General features: G+C 40.0%; 1 protein-coding gene across 4 annotated transcripts; it reads left to right on the top strand.

The window, feature by feature from the left end:
- The first annotated feature begins 42 nt into the window (after nucleotides 1-42).
- Nucleotides 43-23,958, top strand: CFAP418 (cilia and flagella associated protein 418). 4 transcript variants are annotated; one of them, XM_059672182.1, is made up of 7 exons: nucleotides 43-299; nucleotides 3,125-3,212; nucleotides 6,235-6,299; nucleotides 6,842-6,907; nucleotides 12,320-12,415; nucleotides 16,807-16,942; nucleotides 23,073-23,958. In XM_059672182.1, the coding sequence occupies exons 1-7, from the start codon at nucleotides 145-147 to the stop codon at nucleotides 23,262-23,264; spliced, it is 798 nt and encodes a 265-aa protein (XP_059528165.1). In that variant the 5' UTR covers nucleotides 43-144; the 3' UTR covers nucleotides 23,265-23,958. The 4 variants fall into 4 exon arrangements, with proteins under 4 accessions (XP_059528165.1, XP_059528166.1, XP_059528167.1 ...); XM_059672184.1 differs by having other exon boundaries at nucleotides 50-299; nucleotides 16,807-16,949; nucleotides 23,073-23,251; XM_059672183.1 differs by lacking the exon at nucleotides 16,807-16,942.
- The last annotated feature ends 935 nt before the right edge of the window (nucleotides 23,959-24,893 follow it).

Here is a 24,893-nt window from a genome sequence, read left to right on the forward strand (position 1 = left end):
CGCCCGGGCCGCCTCGGCACCGCGCGCGCATGCGCAGGGGGGCGGGGCGCAGGGGAGGGCGCGCGCGGCGCGTTCTCGCGTTGCCCCTGGAAACCGCTGGGCTGATGCCCCGAGGTGAGCGGAGAGAGACCGTTGCCTTTCAAGATGGCGAAGGACCTGGACGAGCTCTTGGATGAGGTGGAGTCCAAGTTTTGCAGACCCGACCCGCTGAGACTGGGCGTGGCGGAGCGACCCAAAGGCTGCGGCGGCGGCATCCTCGGCAACGACCGGAGCCGAGCCGAGGCGAACGAAAAGCTCAGGTTACCGGGCGAGAGGGGAGGGGAGGGGAGGGGTAAGCTCTTCTGGGGAAGCCGGCTCTCAGCCCCGAGGCCTCCCTGCCAGCTCTTCTCCCGGTTCGTGCCACGGTTCCCAGTGCCCACCCCTGGGGCCGCGCACTCCCCAGCTCCGGGTGCGGGGGGTCTCGGCACCTCTTCCCGGGCCTGACTCCGCCCCCGGCGCGGCGCGGAGGGCGGGCCCCGCCTCTGCAGCCCGCGCCTCCCCCAGACCGAGCCCGGGGTCCTCACGGAGGCGGGGAGAGAGGGGGCCGCTCGGGGCCCTGGGTGACCCCCGTGAGGTGCCCGCAGAGAACCTCAGCCTGTTGCCTCTGACCCCAGTCCCCAAGCAGAGTAACCCTTGCAACAATGGTTGCCCCCAAAAATCATTCCGTTCTGTTGTCTTCGGCTGATTTTTGTTTTTCTTTGGCTCGGAGGATTTGGGGAAAGATTTTAAGTCATTTGATCCGAAAAACGAGCGTTGGAATTTGTCAGTCTTTTCCTTCTGTGTAATCACAAGAGGAGGACTTCCTTCTTCGTCTCATGTCCCCCTCAACCCCAAAAAACAAAAAAACAAACGAACACAAATGTTGTGTCTGAATGAGATTGTCCTTCCGAGTGAGCCCCTGCAGCACCTCTCGCTAGAGACCCTGCCGGCGACGCTTGCGGAATCGCACAGCTTTGGAACCACCGAGAAAAGCACTCTGGTCCGCTTCGGCTGCATCTGTGGTTCGGCTTTGCTGTGCGTGTGCGTGATTCCCACAAGTGTTTTGTTAGCGAATTTACCAGTCCTGCCTCTAATGACATATATTTGTTCACAAAAATTCACCCTCAGAAGATAAATACATTGAAACGATTCTGAAGCTCAGACACAAGTTCTAAAAAGCAGTTGAGTACTAAGCAGCATTCTTTTAAAAAAGTAAGTGTCGCGCCCACAAAATTGACCACTTTGAATGGGCCAGCGTTCATTTGATTGGATGCTTATGCAGGCATCACTCATTCATTTGCACATTATCATACACGCGCTGGAGATCCTTTTGTGCTCATTCCCGGCACCTCTACCATCCCAGTCCCACAGCAATATCGCCTTGCGATTTCTTTTATTCTTTTTATTCGTTCCTGTAGGGAATGGGGAGAATTTATCAAAGAGCCATCCAAGTGTCTGTCTGTCTTAACTCAAACTATATAGGTAGGTACATTGTTATTAACTTAATTAGGCTACTCCTAAGCTGGCCTTTGCTAAAAATGTCCTCAATCTGATTGAGGTACGTTCGCTGAGGTCGGCCCCTTCCAACTCTCCCATCCACACTCGTCTTGTATACTTGTTTCGTCTGTCTCCTTTCGTTCATCCTCTCTATATGTCCAAACCATCTCAACATACCTTTCTCAATCCTCGACACTACATCTTCTTTCACTCCACAACGTTCCCTAAAATTAACTTCATAAACTTTACTTAAAGTTTTAAGTCTTAGTTAAACTATAGGGACATTGAATAAAACTTGGTATCATACTTAATAACGATATTATTTATTGATAAAATTAAATTCCTTACAATTTACCTTACCATATCCATAAAATTAAATCATGACAATGATGACTGACAAACACTAATGTGAAAAATGGTCTTGCATCTCCTTGGGAAGTTTGGGTAAGTCAGGTTTGTATGTTGTTGCCCGCACATGGTATTTTGTGGAAGAGCCACACTCAAGGGGTCAAAGAGCCGCATGTGGCTCGCAAGCCGCAGTTTGCGGACCGCTGTCTTAGGAGAACTAGGTGCAGAGTGGTAGGATGTCTGGCATCAGGCCACTGAACATGGAAAGGGCTGCTAAGGTCGGTGCTCTCCAAACACAGGTCCTTTTAGACTACTCCAGTCGAGCCGTAATGCTTCCAGCACCCCATCTCACCTTACTACACCACATTTTTCAGTAATACATTTATAAAAGCTGTAGCAAACCAGTACAGTTTTCATGTGTTCAAACTTTTCATTTGACAATGTAGTTGTAAGGGTTAATTATGCAACAGCAGCAAAGGCCCTAAACCTAATACCAGATACAATCCCTACTGGATACATAATGTCAAACATTAAAAAATCTTCCTGAGCCAACATTGATACTTAAAAGTTAGGAACTGATTTATATTATGAATTTATGAACAGGAGACTACCTGTCCCTTGTATAGTGAAGTAGCCTGTATCTTTTCCTTATGAGAGTTAAAATAATGAAGTTGTCCCTTTAAATGATAGCTCTGCAAATAATAAAATAAATGACCATGAGACATCTGGATACCAGGAACAACTGCTCTTTAGATAAGTAGTCGATGTTTAAAAGTACATGCCCAGCTTTTTCTTGAATAAAATGTATAGCTTTAAATGTCTTATATTATGTAAACTTGTAACTGACAACTTACATTTTTGTCAACAAACTTAGGTTGTGTCCATAGCAGGAAAAAAATTAATGTCGCATTTATCCTTCTGTTATCAACTCTAATAATAGACTTTATTTAAATAAAACTCTTCTGTTGCCGAAACCGGTTTGGCTCAGTGGATGGAGCGTCGGCCTGCGGACTGAGGGATCCCGGGTTCGATTCCGGTCAGGGGCATGTACCTGGGTTGCGGGCGCATCCCCAGTGGGGGATGTGCAGGAGGCGGCTGATCGATGTTTCTCTCTCATCGATGTTTCTGACTCTCTATCTATCTCTATCCCTTCCTCTCTGTAAAAAATCAATAAAATATATTTAAAAAAAAAAAAAAACTCTTCTGTTACTGGCTGACTTTATCTGCTCTTAAGCTTCAGCTGTTTTGTTTTATTTTTCAGATCAACAGAAAGATTTAAAAAAGAAGATGATCTTGACAGTCTTATTAATGAAATATTTGAAGATCCCATCTTTGATAAAAAATCCTTTGTAAGTCAAGTGTTATAAATATGCAATAATTTTTTTCATTTTTAAGATGTTTAAAATAGTCTGAAAACTTACAGAATGCACAAGTATCTATAGTTCTTTGCATTCTGAGAAATACTATCATCTAAATAAATTATTCCACAGAGTTGTAGAAGAAATAAAATATTAGAAACTCTGTGTGTTTTTTGCTATTCATTTTCAGCAAGAATGCGAAATTAGAAAAGCTGCTATAACGAAAGTCAACTCATAGTTGAAGTTGGTTACCTGTATTTATTTATAGACTCTCTAAGAACACTTTTCTGAAAGACCGAAAACAAACAGCTTTCATATAGGAATGTGCTTAGCATCTCAGATGCAATGCCATTGCTGTTATCCCATAACCCATGACTACATTGTTAATATTTTAAATAGTTACTAGTAAATGCTTGTGGATCTACATTAACTCTATGAAAAGCTTATAAAATAATATAACAGCCACCTATATACTGCTCATGCTGAACATATATTAATGTTTTGCCATATTTGCTTTGCTTTAATTTTTTAAATAAAAATTATAAGTATAGTTTAAAAACTCCAAATCCTGCTTAATTGCCTTCCTACCCAGAGGTAACCACTAACCTTTCTATCCATACTTGTATACTTTTATTACATAGGTATTAACTATAAGTCATTTTCATTGCTGAATAATACCTTGTTAAATAATTCTACCATAGTTTATCCACTTCCCTGGTAATGGACATTTAAATTATGCCCAGTTGTTGCTCTTACAAACAATGCCTCTTCAGATATCTTGGCACTCTTCTTTTACTCACATACAGGAGTTTCTCTAAGATGTGTAAACCTTGAAGAGGAATTGCTAGGCTATAAGGTGTGCTCATTTTCAGTTTTTTTACCCATTGCCAAAGTGTTTTCCAGAGTGCTGTATCAGTTATATTCTTCTTACCAGTAGTGTATGAGCATTTATATACTTTAATTTTTACCATTTTGGTCATTATAAAATATATTTGTTAGATTTTAAATAAAGAGACCAAATGACAGTCTGAGTTACAAGGACCACAAAGAAAAATAAATCTAAAAAGATAAATATAATACCAAAGTCTTTTTAAGGGTAGGGAAGACTAAAGCAAGACAGTGGACTGAACACCACTAGGCAGTGCTGGTGTTAAGGATATGGACACGGGCTAGTTACGTTTTTGTCAACCAGACAAAGCATAAAATGGCTAGTATAGACCTTATCTTTATTTCTCTAAATTTAACATTTTCAATTAATCGGAGGTAATTAATAAGCTGGTGGCCTCATTGATTTACATGTCAGCCCAATAGCAATGGTGTTGAATACTCTGTGAACAAGAAGGCATCATAAATGCCAAATAGCTATGCTGATTTAATCAATAGTAGAAAAAATAAACTACATGATGTTCTTGTTGTGATTCATTGATCACCTGAGCAATTAATTATTAAGTACTTACAGAGTGAATATCTGTATGTGAGACACCATTTCTTCAGTTCATGGCATTTCAAAAGCAGAAGGAACTATGTCTCTGGCTTGGCTTTAAGATACACAAATCTGAGCCCTGGCCAGTGTGCTCAAGCACCAAAATGTTGCAGGTTCAATCCCCCATCCCAGTTGGAGCACATGCGGGAGGCGACCAATCAATGTGTCTCTCTAACATCAATGATTCTTTCTTTCTCCCTCTCCCTCTCTCTCTCTCCCTTTCTCCCTCCCTTCCACTCTCTCTAAAAACCAATGGAAAAATTATCCTTGGATGAGGATTGACAAAAAAAGATATACTAATTTGAAATAAAAGTAACTCTTACAATCATGAGGAAATAAACTTTTATGTACTTCTTCTGCATGCTCCTTTTTTAAGTTATATTCAGGTTTCCAGCCTGCAAGGGAGAAAGAAACCCAAATAAACTTCTGAAGGAGAGCAGGTCTATGTAAAACATTGAGTGGGTAAGGAAAAGAAGTGTCTGAACAGCCCATCCATGCCCACCTCGTCCTCAGAGGCCAGATCAAGCTCCTGGGAGTACTGCTCCTTCCCCCGCTGCTTGCCCATTCTGCTGCTCTCAGGCCCACACAGAAGAGCCCAGAAACAACAGTAAACATCACAGTTTGCCAGCTTCAGGTCATAAGCAGGAGCCTGGATGGTACATGAAACCTTTGGAAAAGCAGAAGGAGACTCATGCACGTTATTATTTTTGAGACGTGTGCCCCAAATTTTTCCAGTTCTGTTTAACATCAAATAGAAGAGTTAAAAGAAGTAGTAAAATGAAATATTTTTGCCTCCATTAAACTTCCTCACCTACTAGGTCAAATGAAGCCACGTTGCTGCATAGTTTAAATTGCCTTTTCTCCATCTCACTTCCTCTTCTTGGTGGTGGGCTTAGTATGTGGGTTTATGTTGTTTGGTACTATACACCAGTTAACACTTAATAAATGCCTGCTAATGATGACGATGTTATGTAACCATATAGGAACTACTGTATGGTTGTGACTAGGTAGGTCCGCATTCTCCTCAAATGCCTGTTGGTCGATACCTTTCCACTTGATCAAAATTAATATTCCTGAAGTTGCCCAGGAGTTTCGTTAGTTTATTTTTAGTTCAGGTGAGTACTATTCACAGCCTTTAAAAATGAGTTTGAGGTGTTTTTTTCCCCGCAATTGAATTTTTCCAGGATGAGGTTTTAAATAGAAGGCCCTTCATATTAAATCATTGAACTTCAGTATTAATTGAAGAATTATAAAGTGACTCTAAATCTTAGCATGCTAATAATGGCAGTATATCAATTTCCTAGACTAAAAGCAGAGTAATTTGCAAATTCCACAGGGAGGTCGACTTCCCTTTTGCCTTTAAGAAAAAGGTTTTGATCATTGTTTTTACTTCGGAAACTTTAAAATGATACAAGTTTTTTATTTTAAGTAATTTTAAAAATATTCTTGTTATAAAATGAAGACTATTAGTTTTCATGTTACAATTATCTAAGTTACTCTTGGCCTTTTATTGTTTTGTTTTCATAACAGAAATTAAAACCTAAATCTTCAGGTAACACATCTGTCAGTGCTCCCATTCAAGGCCGCGGTAAAAGGTAAGTTGAGATTGCTTTGCTAAGTTATACACACTAGTGAGCAAACTCTATGAGCATAGTCTAGGCGATTTTATTACCTTAAACAACAGTGACATTGAACAACAAAGCACTGGTTGGCTTTCAGGAGAAAGACCAATAGCAATATCTTTTGTGTTCCTATGGTCTGTGACCCCTTAGTGGAAAGGAACTTGAATGAGAGATTATTGCTATTGTAAATAATTTTCTGCCATGTGAAAAAAAAGTGTGAACACTTTCTCAAAATTAATGTTCTGTTATATTCTTCGGCATTTACTTTGTCCCTCACATTCTTTGGCAAACACATTTCTCTGTGACTCATTTTAACTCTTTGAGTGTTCCTGACGATACAGGTTATACCCAGTAAAGCAGTGATCCCGGAATAAATACCTCTTCTTTAAAATGGTTGGCTTGCTCAGGAAAATACACAATTTGATTATAAGACTGTAGGGTTAACAGAGCCAAACTAACATCTCATATTTCTTTCCTGTAATTTTCCTTTTCTCCCGCTTGTTGAACATACCTAGTTGCAACCCCGTGTACCTCGGTGGAAGCGCTGCTCTGTGTGGAATTGGAACGACGACTTCACAGAGGTGGGATGTCAGAAATATACTTCCTTACTAGGTTTTCCAATTTGATACCCTGTTTTTAAAACACAGATATCTTGGCATCGATCTGTTTCATAGTCAGAAGTATATTTTCTTAGCCAGTCCAAGAGCGCTTTACTGAGATCTTAGTTATTTCTGGGTGGTCGCCGTTGAAAGCTGTGATAGGGGGGTTTCTGCTGCTCATGGTGGTGACGCCTTTCTCTGGGGCCCACGTGCAGGGCCTGGACCACGCGGTCCCCGCCTGGCTCCCACCGGACCGGGAGGGTGAGCGTCTGCCTCCCGTTTTCCTTCTGGGCAGAGGAAGCCGGTTGGTAAGACGAGCGAAGCAGCGCAACTTCCCCACACTGACTTGGCCAAACAGCCCCATGAGAAGCCACACGCCGTGAGTCTTGTCTAGATGAGGAGAGGGACCCTACACAAAGAACTCCCAAAATAGGCGTTTAATTTTCACATGATGTGTAGTGTGAAGGGGAAAGACAGAAGACTATAAGCATAGATCATTGGCACCCCAGTTACTACGAAGGCTTAGAAAATTCTCCCCTAAGCAAGTAACATCGACTCAGCCTATGATGTGAAAAATGAGTGGAAGTGAAGCGAAGAGAGGGGACCGTTGGGGCCAGAGGGTAAGCCATGTTCGATGCTCCCTGAGCTGGGAAGCGTGTGGGAGGAGCTGAGAGCCGCTGGGGAGCTGCAGCGCAGGGAGTGGGGGAAGAGTGGCTCCTGATGGGGCCGAGAGGTAGTCGAGGGACATTTGGTTTGTTGGCGGCCCTGTAATCCTCTGAAGATTTTAGAAAAAGTCGGTCATAGATGCCGTGAAAGCAAGTGGTGGGTGGGTGGGTGGTTGGTTGGTTGGATTTTAGCAGATGGAGTCACCTAATCATATTTGTGTTTCTAAAGGAAGTTATTTTAGTTGCTGAATAGAAAATGGATTGGAAGGTGAGAGGCAAGACAGGAGAGGGCCAGTCAGCAGGCAGTATTTCACAGTGGTCCAGGAAAGAGATGATGATGGTAGCTGTGAGCTGAGTGGTGGCAGTGGCTGTAGGGGAAAGGTGTCACATTTGAGCTGTTTAGAATCTAGAATTGACAAAATTCAGTGAATTTAACGGCTAAGAGAGAACATTGTTAGGAATGACTCCCAAGTAATGTGCCTTGCCCAAGGTCACATAAAGTATTACAAAGCAAGGACTCAAATGTGTAATTGAGTCCTGCCCCATTATGCTTTCTAGTAAACCAGTCTGTAGAAGGCCAGGTAATATATGTAAGAGGAGAGAACCGTGGCTGATGTTGCTACTGCAGCTGCTGTTCTTTTCCATCTGTCCAGATATCAAGAGTCCCTTGTCTACTGTGTAGATCTGACAGGATTTTACTGAAAACCACAGGGTTTGGGCAGAAGACTATATTGGGCTGTATTTGGAAAATCCCCACCATAAACATCTTCAAAGTAATAAACATTCTATTGATTGGCTGGACAAAGGGACAAAACTGTTGATGATACCTTCATATTCAATTGCCTCCACATTTTAGAAAAAGAAAAGTGACAATTTATCTTTCATTGGAATCATTACATTATTTTTTTAATATATTTTTATTGATTTCAGAGAGGAAGGGAGAGGGAGAAAGATAGAAGCATCAGTGATGAAAGAGAATCATTGACGGGCTGCCTCCTACACACACACACACACACACACACACACACACACACACACACACACACACACACGATCCAGCCTGCAACCCCAGCATATGCCCTGACTGGGAATCGAACCGTGACCTCCTGGTTCATAGGTTGACGCTCCACCACTGAGCCACGCCGGTCGGGCCATTACTTTATTTTAGGTATGCTCTAGCTATACGTAGTTATGGAAGATAAATATTTTTAAGCCCTGAATATAAGCACTGATTTACATGTCCAGGGAATAAGTGAAATTGAGTCTATTCTGCCTGCTTTTTTATGTGTTTTATTTGTTTGATTTCTGGGTAGAGTTCTGGTTTAGGAGTAACACTCAGTGATTTTAGAGTGTAAAGATTTGAGTTTTTACCCCGTTGATGAGGAAGGGAGAAAGAGTAATAGCAGGAAGCGTGGTGGCATTAATAAGGTACAGATAAGACTAAGGCGTTATTTTCAAGCCAAATCGAATTTTACTCCTAATTATTTTTAAACTACTTGCAAGGCTGGATTATTGCACAGACTGGTACTAATTATGACCTAACAGTGAATCGTAGCAGCAGCGTGATTTCTTAGCTGCAAGCGAGTTTTATTTTTCTCAAAGGACAGTGTTTGTAGGAAACTGTGGTAGTGTGAATAGATTTGAATAAACTACTAAATTTTAAATTAAATTAAAAAGCTATATGTAACATTATGGTTGAGATTTTACACATACAAAACGTCAGGAAATTCAAAATTATAGTTCCCACAACAGCAATAATTCAGCCAAATTGCACATATGTATTAAAGCATTAAAGTTAACACTCTGTGCAATCATGTAATAAACTACATATGCATAAGAAAGCAAGTTATGGCAGCTTTGGGAACCATCGTTTTGCATTTCCTGACTTTGTATGTTCAAAATCCAAGTTCAAATGTATACAAATATAATGGTGTTGAATTTCCATATGTACAAGTACAATTTCATAAATTGCTCACAGTTCAAAAGAAAATATGGACTTATGAAACTTGTGTAGATTTTAAATGTTTAGTTACTGTTATGATTAAACATAATTCTAGAAAGCATTTATTCTCAAAGGAATCTTTAAGCCAAAAAAAGAAATTGCAATTTTGAAGTTACTGTATTTGAATTTTAAGGAAAATAAGTGAAAAATATTTGGGTTTTACTTTATTATTTTTTAAGTACAGAAGGATTATATCCTTATTGAAAAAATAAAAACAAACTTGAAAAATGTATAAAGAGAAGAATAATAATCTCCTTTCCACCCTCCATTCCCATCATTCCTGAGACAGCCAGTGTGGGCTTGATAGTACATTACCGTTTACATTTTCTTCCATGTTCTTACCTTATAAATACCTGTTTAGGAATTTTTTGTTGTTGTTTTTACAAAAATAGGGTTGTGCTATATATGTTACTGTGCACCTTGTTTTCAACATCTTTCTAGGTCAGTGAAAAATTAATTCTCTTTATCAGCTGCCTAATATTGCATAGTATAAATATACTGTATGTTATTCATTTCTTTCCCTTTTAGGTAGGTATCCAAGTGGTATCTTGTTTTTTGCCACTTCTACAATACAATAGTAGAAATTCTTGAAATATATGCTTATATTGGTGCTTTAATTTATATGCAATAGCTTCCCCAAAATGGAAATGCTAGTGCAACAGTGAGGGGTAATTTTAACTTTAAAATAACCCCATAGGTTTAAGCAGTTCACATACCCACCAGAAATATCTGAGGGTGCTAATTTTTGCTAACTTAAATTGGTTAAAAATTTATTTTGTTGTTGCTTTAAATTTTTAATTATTTGTATATTTTACCTTTTAAACAAACAGGCACTGTTAGAAGCACTTTAACAATATTAACTCATTAGGTCCTCATTGTAATTCTAAAAGATGTATAAAAATTATTAGTATCCCCATTTTACATATAGGGAAACAGTTACAGAGAGAAGTTGAGTTACTTGACTGTAGTTGCACAGCTAGAAAATAGTAGAATCAGTAGTTGAACCTAGGCAATTTGTATTCAGAGTCTATGCTCTTAACTACCATTCTACAATACCTGTATTAGTGAGATTGAATATATTTTTTAAAATATATTTTATTGATTTTTTTACAAAGAAGAAGGGAGAGAGAGAGAGAGTTAGAAACATTGATGAGAGAGAAACATCGATCAGCCACCTCCTGCACACCTCCTACTGGGGATGTGCCCCCAACCAAGGTACATGCCCTTGACCGGAATCGAACCTGAGACCCTTCAGTCCACACGCTGACGCCCTATCCACTGACCTAAACCGGTTAGGGCTGAATATATTTTTAAGCTTTGTCTTTGTCATTTGTAAACACTCTGAACAGTATAAGTAATCATTGAACCTTGTGCTGAAAATGTTTTCATCCACTATTTTTCACTTTGTTTTTGTTTGGGGTTTGTATGTGGTTTTTTTGGTGTTTTTTGTTTTTGTTTTTGAGAATTTCTATAAGAGTTTATTTGAGCCTAACTGATGACATTCCTGGGAAGCAAGATGTCAAATGCTCCTGTTCTTGGTATCTTAAAAACTCTTATTTCCTTTTAATTTTTAGGTGATCAAATGTATCTATATTGATTCTAGTTTTTAAATATTTCAAGCAATATTCTTTAAAGTAAGCCACAGTTATTATACAAATCAAATTGTTTGCAGCAGCAACTCATAAATTTTGTCATATAATCATTTATTCCTAAAGTTACATGTAGTATATGAGCTTTAAAAATTGCTTGGCATTTGAATTCCTCAGATATTCACTAAGCGTAATTCTAGTAGTTCTGCCCTCTTTCCTGCATCATCGTTTTGCTCTTCACTGCATCTTTGCTTTTTTCCCTCCTTTCTCTTAACCCCACTTCCATTTAAGTGACTCAGATACACCTTCTCAGAGAGGCCTTTGCAGACCACTCCCTCCAGTACTCTCAATTTTATTTTTCCTGCTCTACTTACTATTTCATTTGAAGCATTTTTTATCTTCTAACATTGTGATGAGTACTGTTTATTTCTTTTCTCATTAGAATCTAAGCTCCATGAGGACAAAATCTTACTAGCACATAGTAGGCTTTCAGTAAATACAGGATGGAGCAAATTAGGTTTACAATTGTTTATGTGAAAAATAATACAATACTTAGTAAATAATAATATAAAAATAAACTGTTTCGTGTACTCACAACTATAAACCTACTTTTGCCTATGGTTTGTTTTTTAATGAGTGGATGAATGCATTAATGCCAACCACTGGGGAAACAAACAAATAAGATACTGTCCCAGCACTTAAGTAGCTTAAGGGGGAGACATTCATTTCTACATAATGTGGCAAATTCTGTGATAAAGGCATTCTTGAAAATTTTATTAGGAAAGGAAGCAACTTAAAGAAGTTAAGTGAAGACTTCCCTCAGGCACAATTTGAAAACCATTGAACTAAAAGATCTACACATCCGTTTCCTTTCTTTTCTACCTGTACAATATATATGTGTGCATAAATGTGTCAGCATATATGATCTTAGTAAAATAGGTATATGTAGAAATTAACCTGGAATTTTAGATATATAATTAGTCCTTTAGTATAAAAATTTACAACCAGTTTAATCTTTATTTTTTTGTTGTTTACTCAGTAATTTGTAATATATGGTATATCCTATGAATAAATCACCGTATTTTTATATTTAAACATACCAATAATCTTTAATGTACAGTTCTTTTTCTCTGAACAGATCCTGTGACCATCTGCGTTGTACAGCGTGTGATTTCTGGGTTGTAAGCTATGATGACTATATGTGGGACAAATCATGCGATTATCTGTTTTTCAGGTAAGCTTCTAAAGAATTTCACTGTGAAAATGCAGCAAGTATAACTATATTTCTATTTTGCTGTAATGTCTCTTATGGACTTGGCCAGATTGTGTGGCCTCTACCTCTTCAACATTCCTCTCACCCATCTCATTTTTTTCCATCTGTCTGCTGTTAGCCTAGGTAAGACATGTTGCTTCTGGACAAGAATCTCGATCAGCCATGGGCAAACTATTCATTTCGATCCGGCCCGTTTGAAATGAATAAAACTAAAAAAAAAAAGACCGTACCCTTTTATGTAATGATGTTTACTTTGAATTTATATTAGTTCACACAAACACTCCATCCATGCTTTTGTTCCGGCCCTCTGGTCCAGTTTAAGAACCCATTGTGGCCCACGAGTCAAAAAGTTTGCCCACCCCTGACCTAGATATTGCCTTCTTGCCCAGCTGGTGTCGCTCAGTGGTTGAGCATCAGCCTAAGAACCATGAGGTCACGGTTCGATTCCTGGTCAGGAGGGGAATTTGATATGCCCAGGTTGCAGGCTTGATCCCCAAGAAGCAGCCAATCAATGATTCTCTCTTATCATTGATATTTCTGTCTCACGCTCTCCCTTCCTCTCTGAAATCAATAAAAATATATATATTTTAAAAGAATATAGATATAGCCTTCTGCCTACAGTATCTTCTTTCAGACCACCTTTTCCTTGCTGAGAATTAAAGCATAGCTAAGAGTGTGCCATTCTCCTACCCAGAACCCTTCTGCTTACAGAATCATGTCCAAATTCCTTAGTATGGCACCCAAGGCCTCCAGGATCTAGCCCCTATTCCTCACCCAGCTTTGTCTTTCCACCGTACACTTTCCTCCTTCACAAGATTTTAGCTACATCAAATTCCTCAATACTCCCATTCCCCATTACTTTGTGCAAGCTCTCCACCTCTTGGGACACCTTCCCATTTTATCTAAATGTTAAGTTGATACATGTCTGCCTCCCTCCTTGCGGTTAGGATAGGCTTACTCATACTTTTGCAATTTATACATTTTCATACACTACTGACTACCTAATGTTTTTAAGATGTTATAAGTGATAAAAACAAACTATGCATTCACTTTAAATAAAAATTTAGAGTTAAAAATTAATAGCGCAGCCTAACCGGTTTGGCTCAGTGGATAGAGTGTCAGCCTGCGGACTCAAGGGTCCCAGGTTCGATTCAGGTCAAGGGCATGTACCTTGTTTGCGGGCACATCCCCAGTAGGGCATGTGCAGGAGGCAGCTGATTGATGTTTCTCTCTCATCGATGTTTCTAGCTCTCTATCCCTCTCCCTTCCTCTCTGTAAAAAAAAAAAAAAAAAATCAACAAAATATATTTTAAAAAATTAATAGTGCACATATCATTCATTAGTGCCTAGACTAGGGGTAGGCAAACTTTTTGACTCAAGGGCCACAATGGGTTCTTAAACTGGACCGGAGGGCCAGAACAAAAGCGTGGATGGAATGTTTGTGTGAACTAATATAAATTCAAAGTAAACATCATTACATAAAAGGGTATGGTCTTTTTTTTTTTTTTTTAGTTTTATTCATTTCAAACGGGCCGGATCCGGCCCGCGGGCCATAGTTTGCCCACGGCTGCCCTAGACAAAGACTGTCTATTCGGATACAAGTAATCATAGTACATTGTAGCACTCTCCAGTAGCAGAAAGAAAAGGGGGAGTTTTCCAGACCTCTTCCCACATCCATTCTCATGTAAATCTCTAGGAGTCTCCTCTAATGTAATAGTTTTCAAATTTTTTTCACATCAAGAACTGCTTTAAAAATCTTATGAAAATTTTGAATCTTCTCCACATATACACAAAAGTAAATTGAAATGTACAAATATACAGAAAAAGTATAATTTAAGGGGTTTCACAGTCCTCAATCCAAATAAAGCCTAGTGACCTCCCAAAATCCGAGGTCAGGTTAGCCTACCTGTAATCCCATTATTGGAAAAGTTAACTTTTCATTTCAGATCTCTTTTGCCTTTTCTGACTTTTCTAACTCCTCTGCTAGATACTACTTCTGGTTCATCTAAAGAGTGACTAATAATTCCCACATGTCACCAAGATGCACCAGTAATTTTTACAGAATAATAGAACACATGTAATATCAAAACGGAGCACAGGCATTCAGTGAGCTTTTTGGTGATTTAGTTGGTATTTGAGGAACTTGCAGTGTTTCAGTTAAGAACTCTAGATCTGTGGCAGCCTGGCTTTGCTTGCTTGCTTGTTTGTTTGCTTGCTTGCTTGTTTTGTTAATGAGAAAGAGAAGTTTTATTTTTACACAGGGTCAGGCACAGGCACTGCCAATCATTGTCAGATGCAGGGGTGAGGGAGTGTGAGGTTTGGGGCATTAAAGCGGAAGACCGTCTGGAGAGAGCTCAGAACCCTCCCGGGGAACATCCCAACTCAAACCAGGAAAGCGAGCACGGGGTGTCTGGGAAAGGCTACATCCAGCGGGGCTTTTTGTTGGCTCTTTTGGATTCTGTTTCCTCTGACATCATTTGTCTCAGCATCAGATTCCAGGTCAGCGGCAGCCCCCAGAACTGTGGCCACAGCCAGAGCCCCCAGACTGCTAACCACTACCTTTGTCACAGGAGTCAGAGCTCTGGCGCTCCTAAAACCCCTAATTAAGGATTCGGTCACTTCCTGGCCAGTGGGGCTCAGTTGATTGGAGCATCGTCCTGTGCACCAAAAGGCCTCGGTTCGATTTTTGGTCAGGGAACATACTCAGGTTGCAGGTTCGATCCCCAATCAGGTTGGTACAGTACGCAACCAATTGATGTCTCTCTCTCACATCAATGTTTCCCTCTCTGTCTCCCTCCCTCACTCCCTCTCTTTTCCTCTCTCTCTAAAAATCAACTTTAAAAAACATTTTTTAAAAAATTCAATCAGGTATCAGATGTTAAATGTGTCAAAATATATTGCAGATTGAATAAAAAACATTTTTCTTCATTTAACTTCTTAGTATTCATTAAACAGATGGTTTTGTGGATTTTTTTTCTTTCTGACAAAACTTAGATGATTCATTTCTTCCCCTGGCTCACTATAACCTTAGCTAAGACTTAGCTGGTCAAAGTCTCAGTTTCTTGAATCAGACGGTTGACCTGGAAAATCTCTCCGATTTTGTGAGGTTCTAACCTTCAAAATTGTGCCTGGATTGTGCACAGTACAGGACTGACTGTGGTGTCCACTGGCCACCAGAGGGCACTCTGTAGCCTGCCTTCTGCAGTGACCTAAAAAGAAAAGACGGGACTGTATCTCTTTTTTTTAATATTTGTGTTGTGTTTCATCATTTTACTTTGCATTTATCATTCTATTTTGAATGTTTATATTTTTCTTCTGCCATGGAATAATTAGATAAATTCAGTACGTGGATTAACTTGAAAATCATAATTGACTTTCAATTAATTAAACATAAATTAACTTCTCTAGTCTTTTTTTATAATTACATCAATCAGATGGTTATCATTTTCATGATGGTCCTGCCAATTGATTTAATTATGTTAACATTGTCGCTTAATGTAGGTTAGGTATTGTTTTATTGCTGACATAAATAACATATCATTAAAAAACGAAAGATATGTCAGTTCAACACATAGAATTAACAGGCACTTTTTCTCTAATAATGAAAAATTTCTGTACTTAACCCATCAGAAGCGCATAATTTTTATGCCTCTTATATCCCCTCCATTTGCCATATTGCCAGCCTTTCTCTCTTTCCCCCCCACCTTCCTTTCTCTCTAAAAACCAATTCAAAAAATATATCCTCGGGTGAGGATTAAATAAACAAATAATACAGCCTTTTCACATTCAGACAAATATATCCATGAGAGCAGTCTCTATTAATCATCATAATATTTAAGTAAAGGTACATAGCAGTAGCATGCCCTTTGGGAAAAGACAATAAATTTCATTTAATGACTATACAAATTTTCGAAGACTAATAGACTTAAGAAGACAAATAGACTTTAGCATTTGGTGTAGTAAGTATCTGAGGTAGGAGATGAACCACCACCCTTTTCATTCTGTTCTCACTTGATCTGAGCCAAGAGTCAGAGAAGCGATGCACCGTATTATCATACCATGTCATTTCTGATAAAGCAAATCATAATTTTTCAGCTTTTTTTAGGTCATTATGTTCTAAATAGCCTTATTAAATAGGCCTAGAGAAATGCCATGGAAAAGTGCTAGTTACTGAGGAAATGCCATCAGAAAGAACACAGAAGCATATCCGCTATTATCTGTGTGAAGGGAACCAAGGTTTGTTGAGTGTTCAGATGTTAATAAAGTTGGGAAAATAAAGCAACTAGAATTTGTTTTAAGTCATTACGCACTGGAAAAGCCACTGTTCTAAAACATTCATGTTTTACTAATAGGAACAACATGCCAGAATTCCACAAATTAAAAACAAAGTTGGTAAAGAAGAAAGGAGCACGGGCGTACGCCTGTCAGTGTAGCTGGAGAACTATTGTCGAACTGACTGACCTGCAGACGGACCATCAGCTGCGTTGGGTTTGTGGTAAACACTAAGAATACAGACTTTTGCCCTGGCCGGGTGGCTCAGTTGATTGGAGCATCATCCCATAACCCAAAAGGTTGCAAATTTGATTCCCAGGCAGGGCACTTAGCTTGTGGGTTGGGTTCGATCCCGGTCCGGGTGCGTACGGGAGGCATCCAATCAGTGTTTCTCCTCTCGATGTCTCCTTTCTCTCTCTCTCTCCCCGCCCACCTTCCTCTCTCTCTAAAAACCAATTCAAAAAATATATCCTCGGGTGAGGATTAAATAAACAACTAATACAGCCTTTTCACATTCAGACAAATACATCCATGAGAGCCATCTCTATTAATCATCATATTTAAGTAAAGGTACATAGCAGTAGCATGCCCTTTGGGAAAAGACAATAAATTTCATTTAATGACTATACAAATTTTCGAAGACAAATAGACTTCAGAAGAAAATGTGCTTTATTTAACGTTTTGGAATTACTCCTTTATGATATACTGGACATTTCATTTTATAAGAAAAGTAACAAGTTATTCAAATTCTTTGCCAGCCTCTCTTCTACTTAACGCAAGTTTAATTAAGCAGTTTTATACCAACCTATGGCCATTTATTAGCAACTGCAGCATTACTGACGCTAATACACTTAGCGTAAATATTCCTCATTCACCGCATTCAAATGGGGTAAAGCCGGCCAGTGCGGAGAGTCACTGAGGAGTATAGGCATCCCCTCGTCCAGTCAGAGCTGTTGCTGCAAAGGATCAGAGTTGATGTGGCAGAAACCTTGTCAGCAGTGACTAATTGGAGGGTTTCCAGGAATGTAGGTATATTGTAAATGAATACACTACCTACAGCGGATCTGACCTCACCAACTCAAAGTGATATTATGTACAGTAATGATAAGCATGCTTTTTAGGTTTTAGCTTCTTTCTCCTCCTTTTGTTTGTATATATATTAAAAGTTACTTGGCTTTTTATTTTCGCAAATACCCATTTATATGTTTTTTAAAAGTTTGATGCACCTAAAATCCCAAGGAAAGATCCAAATATGGACAGGTCATTGTTGGTTTTTCCATTACTTTCTAGCTTTTCATTCCTAAAACTATAATTAAGTAAAACGCACAGCAAGTAAGATATTTTCTCAGGCAGCCTGTTGATTTTTCTGGTGGGATCAGAGTGACATACTATTTATTAGATGAGTATGAAAAGGGAGATAGAGCATAGCCTATTGACATTACTGAGACTTGGAGAACCTACAATAGCAGCACATCTAGGAAATCAGTTACCTCAAAATTACCAGCTCCCAGCCAAGAGCTCTCTAATCTGCCAAAACCTCTTTACTGCATGTGTCTAATATATAGTTCAATTGTTGACACAAGGCATGCTGAACAAGAGTAATTGAAGCAAAGTTATGGTCTTCTTAGTCTTGTGCTTAATCCAGCCTCCCTACTTCAGCAAAGAAGAAAAGCCTTCTGGTCATTAAAAGCCTTCTCCTAGCCATGACACATTTGCACATGTGTAAAACTCAGTACGTCTAGTATTGCAACCAATCAAATCTCCTGTTGGCAGAAACTCACATTTTTGTATTATGAATATGTTTATAAATCTTACTTTCAATAAAAATGTTTTACTCTCTAAAACTTTATATCACTGTACTGTATCCAGAAACAGAGGGATTTGGATTGAAGTCACCTATTTCAAAAAAAAACAGCACAGCAATAAGATTCACACATTCAGAACCCCATGGAATTGGGCACATCTACACTAATAAAAGACACACATGCAAATTGACTGTACCTTCACTATGCCTTAAGCCACGCCCACCAGCCAATCAGAGTGACTATATGCAAATTAACCCAACCAAGATGGCAGCCGGCAGCCACTGAGCTGGAGCAAGCAGGAGGCTTGGTTGCCCCAATGATGGAGGAAGCCAAGCTTCCCAGCCGGCTCTGAGCTCTACTCAAAGCAACGAAGTTTCAATTATAGAAGGTAAATAAACCCCAGAATAAAAAAAAAGAAAGAAAAAAAGGAGAGGCTGGGAGCATCCATCGCTGGGGAGGCTTGGCCAGCCTGAAAACGACCCTCAGCCCCTCACCCAGACTGGCCAGGCACCCCAGTGGGGACCTCCCACCCTAAAGGGGGTGTGGCCAGCCTGAAAACAGCCATCAGCCTCTCACCCAGGCTGGCCAAACCTCCATGGGGTGAGGGTACCCACTGGGGGGGGGGGCTTGACCAGCCTGCAAACAGCCATCAGCCCCTCACCCAGGCTGGCCAGGCACCCCAGTGGAGACTCCCACCCTGAAGGGGTGTGACCAGCCTGCAACACCCATCAGCCCCTCACCCAGGCTGGCCAGGCACCCCAACGGGACCCCCACCCTGATCCGGGACACCCTTCAGGGCAAACCAGCCATCCCCCACCTGTGCACCAGGCCTCTATCCTATATAATAAAAGGGTAATATGCAAATTGACCCTGACAACAGAACAACTGGGAATGACTGGTCACTATGACACACACTGACCACCAGGGGCCAGATGCTCAATGCAGGAGCTGCCCCCTGGTGGTCAGTGCACTCCTATAGGGGGAGCTCTGCCCAGTCACAAGCCAGGCTGACAGCTGCCAGTACAATGGTGGTGGTGGGAGCCTCTCCCGCCTCCTCAGCAGCACTAAGGATGTCTGACTGCAGCTTAGGCCTGCTCCCCGCTGGCAAGTGGACATCCCCCGAGGGCTCCCGGGCTGCCAGAGGGATGTCTGACTGCTAGCTTAGGTCCAATCCCCCGGGGAGCGTGCCTAAGCCAGAAGGTGGTCATCCCCCGAGGTGTCCCAGACTGTGAGAGGGCACAGGCCGGGCTGAGGGCCCCCCCCCCCCCCAGTGCACAAATTTTTGTGCACCAGGCCTCTAGTTAGTCATAGTGGTGATGTTTGCTTTGTATGCAAATGAACAAATTTACTAAATTATTAATTTAAAAATATACTTTTATTTCATCATAACTATCCTATAACTTGGATATATTACCCATGTTTGGCATTTTATTTGTTTATTTATTTATTCCTCACTCGAGGACATGCTTAGAGGAGAAGAAACATTGATGTAAGAGAGAAACATTGATCTGTTGCCTTCCATATGTGCCCCAACTGAGGATCCAACCCATAATGCAGGTTTGTGCCCTGACCAGGAATTGAACCAGCAACCTTTTGGTGCACAGGACGATCAACTGGGCCACTCTGGCCGGGCTGTCTGGCATTTTATAACAGTAATTGTAAATAATTCCCCATTGTCAGAAACATATATATGACTTTATGTTTAGTTTGCAATTTATAAGCTTTTTAATATTATACATTTTAATCTAAGATACAGAATATTATTTTATATACAAAGGGATAAATTATTACCAGTTATAATTCAATCCAAAATGCAATTACTTTAGTATCAATGTAAACAAAAAGCATAGTTTCTGGTGAACTATAATTTTAAAATGCAAAATCTGTAAAATTTATGAGATGTTTTGCCCATTTGTTTTCAATGTTTATAATAATTTTCTACCTTTAGCAAGTACTTATTTTTTGTCAAGCCAGGTGGCTACTTTATTTGAACTATATTATACTCTCTGGTCCCTATCCTACCAAAAAATGAATAAATAATAAATAGCTTTATTCTGTATTTAGTAACATTTTTATTGTTTAGTAAAACATTCATATTGGGATTAATTTGAAATAATTTTGATAATTTTTTTAAAAATGTATTGGGGAGGAGCATACCATAAGAGAGAGAGAGAGAGAGAGAGAGAATGTGTGTGTGTGTGTGTGTGTGTGTGTGTGTGTGTGTGTGTATGTTGGTGTATGTGCAAGCATGAATAACAAAATGTGGGTATTTAAAGGAGCCAGGTCCAAGTGCTGGAAGAGCAAGCCATGTTGAAATGGTGGTGTAGCATCCTTCTTTTCTTGAGTGAAAGAAGATGTCATCAGACTATGATTTTGAATTGCTTTTCCTCCTTCATTTACTGATCTGATATTTAAAAATAAGAACTAAAAGGTCTTTGTATCCAATCAGTACTCTGATGAAACTTAGCAGTTACTTTCAAATGTTGATTTTTCTCAGTTGTTATATTTTAAGAAAACCTCTATCAGCTAACATACTACCCCTATTAATTAGCTTAACCTATTATTATTTAGAATCGTTCTTGAGCTGGTGTGCCTAGGTGGTTAGAGCACCGGCCCGCCTGCTCACCAAAGGATTGCAGGTTCAATTCCCAGTCAAGGGCATGTACCTGGGTTGCAGATTCAATCCCCTAGATCCATGGTCGGCAAACTGCGGCTCGCGAGCCACATGTGGCTCTTTGGCCCCTTGAGTGTGGCTCTTCCAAAGCCTTAGGAGTACCCTAATTAAGTTAATAACAATGTACCTACCTATATAGTTTAAGTTTAAAAAATTTGGCTCTCAAAAGAAATTTCATTTGTACTGTTGATATTTGGCTCTGTTGACTAATGAGTTTGCCGACCACTGCCCTAGATGTATCTCTCTCACACTGATGTTTCTCTCTCTCTCCCTCCCTCTATCCCTCCCTTTCAGTCTCTCTAAAAATCAATGGGAAAAAAAATCCTCAAATGAGGATTACAAAAAAAAATAAAATAGTTCTTGAAGGGAAGAAAATATTCAAACTATACAGTCTCTTTAGAGTTAACATATTTATTTGTGTACATGACACCATTTTGTGCCCTCTTTTCAAAGATTGCATGGGATATATAGATATACATGTGGCTGATAAATTTATTTTCAGACTTTCCCCAAATGCCTTGAGATAATGGGTGACAACATGAAGTGTTACAGAATCAGAGTTGAAAGTCACATCCCTTGGGAAGTTACTTAACTTTTTGGTTTCATTTGCCCAAACGAAATGGTGACAACTCTTTTGTAGCTTAAGTATTATGACAAGATGTTTATTTTTTTCATTCCCTAAATATTCCTTATAAGAAAAGCAGCTATGCTATTGTTTTTATTTTATAACTAGTAAATGTACATATGGCCAGCTTTAACTTTATATAAGTTGAAGCTACAACTTTGAAAAACAAACCAAAAATTCACTCACCCTAGTCTCTTCCTGTCTGGTTTAAACCTAATTGTTCATCATGAAGGCATGCTGGGCCTTTCACAGTATCTTATCAGCGTTATCTGCCTCTGCTTCTCTCTTTCAACCAAATCTATATCCTACCCACGGTCCCTTAGATATACTGTCTTGATATTTCTTCTCTTCCTTTTCTTATCCTATCTAAGTTTGACTCATTTTTCAAAGCCTATATCTTGTATACCAATGGTTCTCACCAATGGAGTCCCCAGGAGTCTTGGAGGGGGGCGGGGGGGGGCAGGTTGGCATACGGTCAAACCTATTTTAGTAACGTTAAGATATTAAAGCTGCTGGCACCTTACGTAACATGATCCGAAGCAGTGGCACTAAGCACTTACAGGAGAAAAAGCCAACTTCACTTAAAAATATCCTTGATAAAGGTAGTAAAAACTATTAATTTTATCAATCTCAGCCTTCAAGAACATATCTTTTTAATATTCTGTTATGACTATGGGGAGCACACAAAAAGAACTTGTGCAATTGAGTTGTGTGCTGAACAACTCTTCGTGGAATCCATTTTTGCTTGAAAGAAAACTGACAGATAAACTGTGGTTATTCAGAATATTGAATATTTGCCATACATTTTCTCAAAAATGAACTGAGTCACCTCCAGTCTTTGTTGGCAATGATAAAATTCGAGTCCTCAAGCAAAAATTTGAATTTTAGGAAATTTTATTCACCAGTGACCATGACATCTTCCTCATACTTAAAGACTTTTCTGATAAGACTAGTGGTGATATGAACAAATAAAATCTTTGATACTATATCATGAAACATGACAATATTTGGAAGATCTGTATAATTCAGCAAACCAATATTACCAAGCCACCAATGCATGATATTACAAAACTGTGCATTTAAAGTGCAAGATAGACCAATGGCTTTTAATGTAGCAAATACTAAAAGTTCATTGATATGATTTCAGTTTCCTCATTGCACTTAACTTTTAAGAAACTAGCACTTAGAAAGTTTTGATGTAGTCGTGCAGAATAGTCACGTGAGGCCCAATTTTCTTCTTAGGCTTCAACCAAAACAACGTCTCAAGAGAGTGAGTGCAGCAGCAGATGTGCGAGTCCAGCTATCGTCCAAGCCAGAGATTCAAGAGATTGGCAGAAATGTGAAACAAATGTCCCTCTTCTCACTACATTTGTTTTGGGAAATACAGATATTTTCACAAAAATTCAACAACATATCGTGGGCTTATTTTTTTAATTAATAGTATTTAATGTTCTTAGTTTCAATTTCTAATACAATAAATATCCTATGCAATAAAAGGCTAATATGCAAATTGTCCCCTCGACCGGGAGTTTGACCAGCGGGCGGGGACAGCCAGCCAACCACCCACAGCCCCTCCCCCGGGCCGACCCCGCCCCTGATCAGCCCACCCCAATCGAGGCGGGCCGGCTAGACCCCACCCGTGCACAAATTCGTGCACCGGGCCTCTAGTCAATAGATAAAACTACCAAAAACACACAAGCTAGTTGGGGTTCATAATAATTTTTAAGAGTGAAAAGGGGCCTGAGACCAAAAGGGTTGAGAAGTGGTGTACACTATCCAGACTACCCTCCCTTCCCACAACCTACCCCAGCCAAACAGTGTAATTTCTCCTCCTCCCATTTGCTTTTGAATTTTCTATTTCTTATATGGTACCTTGTATTATAATTATCTGTGTGCTTATTTTGTTCTCCTTGGAGATTAAATGTCAGACTCTACCGTCTGGGACAGCTCTGCCGCTGACTTCCTGGATCATTGTGAGTAAGCAACTGTGTCTTCAGGCTCATCTACAAAACGAGAGTTGGATTTAATGACATAACTTTTCTTCTAGCTTGCAATGGTATGAATACTGTTCCTTTTAAAATACTTTATAGACCCAGTGTTAACTAGCCATACATTGGGACAAGGGGAGATACATGTGGGGAAGAGCTCAGATTCTGGGGTCAAAGAGATGTGAGTTTCAACAGGATAGGACCCAGGCCGGTGTGGCTCAGTGATTGAGGATCGACCTATGCACCAGGAGGTCATGGATCGAATCCCAGTCGTGGCACATGTCAGGGTTGCAGGCTCCATCCCTAGTCGGGGGAGGGGGTATGCAGGGGGCAGCCAATTGATGATGTTCCTCTCATCGATGTTTCTCTCTCTCTATCCCTCTCCCTCTCTCTCTAAAAAAATTAAAATGCATACCTTAAAGACAACTTTCTGCCATGATTCTAGATAGGTCTTCCCTTTCAACTTTCTTCCTATTTTGATGTAAACATCTTTAGAACCTCCACGCCTCGTCTTACCCACTTAAAGGGAGCTGCAAAGCACAGCGCATTCCACGTACAGCGCCCACCTGCGCTGTGCTGGGCTTGTGGCACCGGGGCCCAAAGGCACTCGTCATCAGACAGGAGAAGTCACGATTTCCTAGGGAGTTGCCGTTGTCGGTCTTTTATGGTAAGTGGCTTTGATTCTGGTCAGTACCAAACATCAAAATACAGACATCTGCAGGCCGAGCTAGTACATTTAGGCTATTTCACAACCTAGTGAAACTCAACACTGGACATTCCCCATTTGCTCATCATGGATTATAACATCACCAGAATGGAAACCGCCAGCACGTGTGTCAATACTTGTGCTAGAAACATACATTGCTTCCGGGCGGGAGAAAGGAAAGCTTAAACTTCCCCTTTTCTAGTCTACAATTCTTACTGCAATTTTGGGACAGCTGCTGAGTCATCAAGTCACACGTCTGAGCCCAACCTCGGCCATCACTGAGGCCTGGGGGGCCCAGCCAGGAAGCCTCTCCCGCAGGAGCCTTTGCAGGGCTAAGCTAGTGACCGTGAAGAAAAACAAGATAAATTT

The sequence above is a fragment of the Myotis daubentonii genome, chromosome 17 (genome assembly GCF_963259705.1).
Source record: "Myotis daubentonii chromosome 17, mMyoDau2.1, whole genome shotgun sequence".
NCBI classification, from domain to species: domain Eukaryota; kingdom Metazoa; phylum Chordata; class Mammalia; order Chiroptera; family Vespertilionidae; genus Myotis; species Myotis daubentonii.

Coding starts and splice junctions, on each gene's coding strand:
- CFAP418 (XM_059672182.1), top strand. CDS start 145: ATGGCGAAGGACCTGGACGAGCTCTTGGATGAGGTGGAGTCCAAGTTT. Junction 300..3,124: donor GAGGCGAACGAAAAGCTCAG/GTTACCGGGCGA, acceptor TTTATTTTTCAG/ATCAACAGAAAGATTTAAAA. Junction 16,943..23,072: donor CGGACCATCAGCTGCGTTGG/GTTTGTGGTAAA, acceptor TTTTCTTCTTAG/GCTTCAACCAAAACAACGTC.